Here is a 7586-nt window from a genome sequence, read left to right as displayed (position 1 = left end):
TCTCCCAGAGAGATCTCACCTTTCCATGGGAGCCCCTGGCCTAGCCTCCTGCAGTGCCACGCTCTGTGTATTTGATAAGCTGAGTTAGACACTCCATGTGGTAGAGTGTCAGTTTGTCAAATACCCCAAGTGCGGCACATGCCTAGCAGCTCTGGGCCAGGGCAAATGGGATGTAACAAATAGATTACCAGCTGGATAGAAGAACACTCGCCAAACACCAACCTTCACGTGTGATTTCCTGTGACTTTAAGGGAACTGAGGCATTGCTTCAGAGTGTGCCAGGGGAAAAGTGAGGCAGCTGTGGGAACTTCAGCCCTAGGTTGTGACTACACAAATTGTGAGAGTACTGAGAGGGCAACAATAATCTTGAAAAGGTATAAGGGGTCCTTATGAAAATGCTCTTTAATTTATTATTCTTTTCTTTCACATTCCCCTTCCAGGGTCTCCCAGCCAAGACACCAGGATTCTCACACAAGCATCATGGCTTACATGAGAAAGAAGGGCTCAGAAACCCACTTTCCTTGCACTCAATCTCATCTTCTAAGCACTCCTTGACCTTAACTTCCTCTTCCCTTTTCCTCATGCCTTTTCTTCTGGGAATGCCTTTTCTATTTCTCTCTGCCTGTTGAATTCTTCTCCATATTTTCTGGCCCATCCAAAGTCCAGCCTCCTCATAAACTTTTGAAAATCAACCTAGATCTTTTTCTTCATTCTCAAAGCACTCCTTGCTTGCATCCTGATATGTGCCCCTTTATCTTCTACCACCCAATAGTACTTTTTGAATTGTTGGTAAACTATTTCAGGGGATATTCCTGAATTTCCCATTAGATTGTGAGCTTCTAGAAGACAAAACAATGTTTCCTTGATTGCTGCCTCCTGTACAACAGCCCAGTATTTTGGTTACAGAAAATACTCAATAAATGTTTATTGATTGATTGACTTTCCACTAGTCCATTAGCTTTGGGTCTTTGAGCCAAGTGCTACCCAGGGTGTAGTAAAAAAAAAAAAAAAAAAAAAAAAAAAAAAAAAAAAATCAAACTTTGGACTGCACAATGCTTTAGGGTTTATGACGTAGGAGTCAACATGGTTTTATCCTTCCTGAGAAATAGGGCCAAAGCCTGGAGAAAGAGGGCAAATAAGTTTTGGAATTACTTGGTTATACAAAGTTATACAGACCCTTTATTGCAGGATCTTTTAGAGCCTTTAATATTCTAATGTTGCATTGGGAATCTCCAAGAGGGAACTATAGAATGAAGCATTTCCCATGCCTATCTAATTATGGAATTTTTTTTTCTCTGTGAGTCATCTCTTAGGTCTAATGTTCCAAGGAACATAATTTGGGAAATTGATCTAGAGAAACTTCTTACCTTCCCTATCTTCTAGAGGTCTTCCCCTCTTTTCACTCCTTTACTTTTCCCTGACGAGCCACCTACCTGACAAGTCTCATGTTATCACTCCATTTTTGTTTAGCCTATCCTGCAGCTTTTGGCTACCTCTGTACCTTAGTAATCCCTTACTGGCTTGCCCTGTATGGAAAGAAAGATGTTCAATTTGGGGGCAAAGAAGATCTCTAAAAGGTTCCTTCTGCAAAGAATACATGCTCTTATGAGTTCACAGGACTGACTTTTGGTCTCTGTTCTACCACTGACTTGATATATATGACTTTAGACAAGTCACACTTTTCCCCTCTAAGCTTCATTTTCTCATTTGTAATATGGGAGTTTTAGAATCTCTAAGCTCTTTAAGATGAAAAACTCTGAGATATCCTTGGATATCTACAGCTCCTATGGAGGGATATCTACAGCCCCTATATTTGTGGCTCCTTTTACTAGTGGAAATGCAAGTAGGATTCTCTCCCCTACCTCAGGAATTCCTTTTTCTAAGGGTAGTAGAAAAAATAATGAAAGTTTTCAAAGGTTGTGAGATTTGGACACAGAGCTGTTTCATGAAGAAAAGAAACCTCAGGGTTTCTACTGAGTGGAGGCTCTGTTTCAGAGGTTTGTAAGCACAATAAGGAAAAAGAAGTTGCTTCTTTCACCAACTGGGTAAAGCTAGCTCCTGGGGATGAAGAAAATGCTGAGGTTTGGACCATGGACTTGGCAGGTTGGGTGGTGGTAAAGTGAAGGGCTCCTTGTTCTTTACTTTTGTGTGCATTTTGACTTCTGTATTCATTGCAAAAGGGGAACAGCTCCTGGTGAAAACTGAGCAGAGCTTTGGGCCGCATTGGAACCAGAAGTGGCAACACGGCTGCTTCCATGAAAAGTAAGGAAGTTTGTTTGACATGAATTACAAGGGGGAAAGGAAGCAGTGTAGACCTGGCTCAGAACATGTCTTCACAGGGTAGCCTGATTTAAAAGTGTGTGAATATGCATACACACACACACACACACACACACACACACACACATTCCTAGCCACATTCCTGCTTGAGGAGAAGACTTCCTTGCTCTTACCCCAACCCCACATTTTAAAATGTGGCCAGGAGCTTGAAAAGATGATCTATGAATAACTCAACTACCTCAAAGATTTTAGGATTCAAACAACTAGAAATACTTGGTGTTGATGCATCCATACTTTGGAAAGAAGGGAAACCCTTCATCTCTGCACCCATATTCTCCTGAGACAAAAGAAGAGCTGCTTTTTTTTCAGGCGTCTAGTTGACCTGAGAACAGTCATCCAGGTAGAGTTGGCAGGACAATAGGAAGGGGAATGGAAGCTAGAGAAGCACTTTTTAACAAAAGATTTATTGTGTTCCAGCTGGGCATACCTGTGGAGTGAGATTGGGGTGGCATGGAAGGAGAAGGGAAAGATCAAAAAAGCAAATGTGCCATAATCCCAGGGGCTCCAACCATCTTAATTAGTCTCACTTTAATCATTCTTGGTCGGCCACAACATACCTTGAGAGAAAACCAACACAACTAAGGTAGCTATCATGATTAGATATTTATTGAGCACCAAAAGAATACCAGAGCACTAGACTCACAGTGCAGGAACAGAACTGAACCCTGGCCTGTAACAAGACAATCTCAACTAAAAGGTGTCTGGCTTTGGAGAAAGAGAACTGATCCTGGAAATAGCTGGTCCCCTGAGCTGATCTAGCTGAACCTACCTCTGGTCTTCATATGGCAAGAGAACAAAGTTGAGTGGTCCCTGGAGTACAATGACCAAGTTCTAGAGCTATGGGCACTTCCCTCTGGTGTTTGGAGAGAAGCAGCAGAAGCCCCAGGCAGGGATACTGGAAGAGCCCAGGGCCAAACCGAGCAGCTGGATGCTTGAGGTGCAAATAGCAAATTTTTAGGCAAAGCTAGTCACTCCTAGAAGTCCTGATGTTGGCAAGGCAAACACTTTGTGCTATCCAGGATAAAACATAGCAGGGAAGAGGGTCATGTAGAAGGCGAGGACTGAACAGGCAACTATGGCAGCAAACCCTGGCCTAGTGTGGCATTTTTAGCAGACGCTTTTTCCCTCAGTGGCAAGAAGCTGATAATCCAGGGGAATTGTTTGCAGAAGGCATGTGTAGTCACTGTTGATCTGGTCGATGATCTGATATTCCTGGCCCAGGCAGGGCTCATCGGAGTAGTGGCTGCCCATAGCCTGGGAAGCTGGTTCATTGTTGGAGCAGCCACTTGTGAAGATGGCCACCCTCATGGTTTCTCCAGAGTCACTGGCCTCCCTGGCATGCACCCTATGACCCAAGAGTCCACCACACATGAGAAGGGGCTTAGGGCTGGGACCCTGGTTTCCCACCCTTCTGCCTCAATTCTTGCCAACTGACCCTCAGGCTCCTGTCACCCCAGGGATTCTGGGAACAGGGGGGCTGGTAGACCTAAATTATCCTGTCTGTTGGTAGGCCAGGACAGAACCTCAGGAGGTACCTCAGGGAGGAAAGAAAGCTGTGTTCTAATCCTGGACCTGTGGCCTTAGGATTGGGTCTGTGCCGTACCCCATTTCTCCATGTTTCCTGCCAGTGACCAACAGAATTAAGGGCAGGGAAGGGGTCAGAAGATGGAAGAGGAGAGGCTATCTTACCTGGTCAACTCATATACATGCTCTAGAAAAGAAGGAGGAATCAGGTCAGAAGTTTCCATGGGGAGTGGGCAAGGGTCAAGCATGGACCCTGGATAACAGTTCAAAAGATAAGGGAAGAAGACAGAGAGGGGTATTTCAATGTTTAAGCTTTCCAAACACCAGGAGGTATTGGGGAGATGAGTTGAAACACATGGATGCAGATTTACCAGGGAACGGAAAGGGAAGCACACTTGGTTGCTGTCCTCTTTGGCATTTCTGACACAGGATGTTGGGCTGGAGCAGCTGCTTGGTGTGGGTGGAGGAAGGGTACTGGAACTGGACCTGTTCTCCACCAGGAATCTTATTAAAGATCCCCAGAAAGTCCTTGTGGGAAACTTGATTGTCAGGCCAGAGCACAGGGAGAAGGAGCTGAATTAGTCTGATGCCAGGGACCATGGCTCAAGCCACTCCCAAATGTACTCACCCCAATCCCATACCCAGGGAGGGCCCTATAATAGGTTACCATTGCCCCCTAGTGTCTGTGGAGAAGAAGTGTCCTATATTCCATACAGGCTCAAAGGGATAGCTTAGTACAAAAATGGTTATCTCTTGGTACTGCCTTCTAGGTGCTTATAATCATTCAGGGGTACAACTGAGAACGCATGCATTAAACCACAGCAAAGTAAACAGGGCAAGCCACAGGCCTTCTGCCTTGTGGTAGACCCCTGCATTTCTGTGTCTTACCTCTCCTATTGGCCTGGGAACTCCTATACTGCAGGGGCCATATACTTTATATGCCCAGATCTTGACAAACAATAGTCCCTCGGTAACTACATGATAAATTGAATTGATGCCCTGAGGCTGTCTCCCTTATGGAGGGGTAGAAACCAGGAGTTCTGGGAAGGCAATCCAGAAAGGGAAAAAGCATGGTATATAAGGCCTATTTGTTTGTTTGATACTAAAGATTGGAAATGGGATTAGGTATAATGGAATAGTGGGATTTGAGAAAGGCTAGAGCAACATCACAGAAAGCCTTGAATGGAATGCTACATTTTTGCCCTCTATACCCTGGGCCATGAAGAGGCATGGGAAGTTTTTGAGAGGGAAACAATCTAATGTGGTTACTGTTTTTGCCCTGCCTCATCAAGACTATGGTAAATGCTTTCCTTTTAGTGTTCCTGGGGTCTGTAGCCATTTGAGGTATCTCCACTCCCAAGTTCAGCCTCATGGATTATAGCTGCATGTGGCATAGCCTTATGGGTCACATATTGTTATTGATACTCAAGGCTATCTTCTCTTTGGTTGGAGAGACCCCTGGTGGATTCCAGGTTATTTGGGAGTAGGAGATAGTACAGAGAAAGAGAAAAGAAAATTCTAGGCAAAATGACTACTGTGGTGGGTATTGAAGTGTAGCTAGGTTTGTGGGAGGGTTTTTTGAAACAAACATCCCAATTCTCTTTTTCCCTCTCTCTCTCTCTCTTTTATCTTTGTTGGTTTATAGCTGTTAAATGGCTCTGAGAAGAGCACCTTTATTTCCACTTCCCTGTTCAAAAAATTTGGGTGACTTTTAGTGCCTTTTCAAGGCCTAGTGAAGAAAGTCCAAATTCTTTAGCTTGGCATTCAAGGCTTTCTATAATCAAGAATAAACTTTCCTTTCCCCTGTATTTCCCTATTGCTTATTTACATAAATTTTCCTTATTGATGACCTCCCTCTCAATTGTCTTTTAGGCCTTTGCACCTTTGCTCATATAATTCTTCTTGCTTGGAATACTGTTCCATAACAAATTATTTTCATCCTCCAAAGCCTGATCTAAGTTTAACCTTCTTCTAAAAGCCCTAGCCAATTACTCCAGCCCAAACTTACTCTCTTCTCTACTGGATTCCTTTAGCATTGATTGTCCTCTCCAGGTTTTGAATTCATAGCCTTTATTGGTATGTATGGTTATTGATAAACTCTGTGCTTCTATATCGAATCTCCTGAATAAATTGTAAGCAACTTGAGGGCAAAAGTTGTGACTTCTCCTTCTCTTGCATACTATGTGGTGACTCTTTACAAAAGTGGCTGCACTTGGCTGGATACCAAATATTTGTGCATTTGCTTCCAGAAGTCTTATGTCATTGTTGACTTAAATGTCTGTCTCCCTGCACCCCTACTCTCACTCCCAAACTAGGCTGGGAGCTCCTGGAAGGTCTTAACACAGGGGCCGGCCTGGTGGCGCACTGGAGAGTGTGCCGCTTGGGAGCGTGGCGGTGCTCCCGCCGAGGGTTCGGATCCCATGTGGAGACCGGTTCCCGCTCACTGGCTGAGCGCGGTGCGGGCGCAACACCGAGGGTTGCGATCCCGTTGCCGGTCCCCGGTATGGGCGCGACACCGAGAGTTGCAATCCCGTTACCGGTCAGTAAAAAAAAAAGAAAAGAAAAAAAACCCCACAATACCTGACACCGAGTGTAGACTCAAATATACTGCCAGAAATAATGAATGAGCAAATGCCACCCAGCCATACTCATCACTCACCCTGTTGGGACATCTTCCGGCACAGCATGATATAAGCCATGGTGAAAACCACTGTACAGAACAAGGAGATGAAAAGGAGGATGGCAAACACATGCAGGCCCTTTCGTAGGAGGCAAAGCAAGATCAGCTCAGACTAGCCCAAGCTTCTTTCTTTTTTATTTCCAATCTTCTCCTAACCTTCTCAGCTAGCCAGAGAGACAAACAAAACTCCAGGTCCATGAGAAAGACTTCAGAAAGTCTGGAAACTCCATGTCTAAATACGTTCTTCCAGACCCACTTGTTGATGGCTGATTGGCTTGGGAATTTGAGCTAGTCTTCTTTGCTTTCTTTGGGGCCAAGACAGCAGGATTTCCCTTTTCCTTAGAAGGAAGAAAGTAGTACCCTGCCTTCCCAGCTTCACCAAGATGCTACCTTATCGAGTCAGTTTTTCTATTATCAGTTAATTCTAGCCACAAAGATTCTTTTCTTTGCTCTCTGGCCAAGATCCCAGCTTCCTTCTTTCTCAAAACATATTTCCACTGAGCACCTTGGGGTATGTATCCCCACCATACCTAAAAGGTGAAGGAACCCACTGGACTGGGATTCCCATCCTGAAACTGTTATTTACTTGCTGTATGACTGTGGTAGGCAGAATAATTGTCTTCCAAGGATGTTCACATCCAAATTCCTAGAACTTATGAGTATGTTAATTTACATTGTAAGGAGAAATTAAGATTGCAGATAGAATTAAGGTTGATAATTAGCTGATGGGAAGATTATCCTGACTTATCTAAGTGGGCTTAATATAATTGCAAGGGACCTTTAAAAGTGGAAAGGGGAGACAATACAGGAGGTCAGAGTCAGAGGGAAATTTGAGGATGCTGCATTGCTAGTTTTGAAAACGGAGGAAGGGGACCATGAGGAAAAAATGGGAGTAGCTTCTGGAAGCTGGAAAGGACAAGGAAATGCCTCCAGAAGGACTGCAACTCTGCTAGCATCTGAAATAATACATTTATTTTATTTTAAGCTACTAGATTTGGAGTATGTTTTTTTTTTCCTTTTTTTTTTTTTTTTTTTTTTTTTT

The 7586-nt window shown here is 44.0% G+C and overlaps 1 protein-coding gene across 1 annotated transcript in view; it reads right to left on the bottom strand.

The window, feature by feature from the left end:
* Positions 1–3447: 3447 nt before the first annotated feature.
* Positions 3448–7586, bottom strand: part of VSIG4 (V-set and immunoglobulin domain containing 4) — a gene marked incomplete at its 5' end in the record, with an annotated part of 17298 nt that continues 13159 nt past the window's right edge. The window contains 4 exon segments of the mRNA XM_008588008.1: positions 3448–3685; positions 4030–4051; positions 6524–6623; positions 6905–6909. Of these exon segments, the coding sequence (XP_008586230.1) occupies positions 3448–3685; positions 4030–4051; positions 6524–6623; positions 6905–6909 (365 nt within the window).

Source organism: Galeopterus variegatus, unplaced genomic scaffold, assembly GCF_000696425.1.
Source record: "Galeopterus variegatus unplaced genomic scaffold, G_variegatus-3.0.2 Scaffold4626, whole genome shotgun sequence".
Lineage (NCBI taxonomy): Eukaryota > Metazoa > Chordata > Mammalia > Dermoptera > Cynocephalidae > Galeopterus > Galeopterus variegatus.
This window is presented reverse-complemented; position numbering and strand designations above follow the sequence as displayed.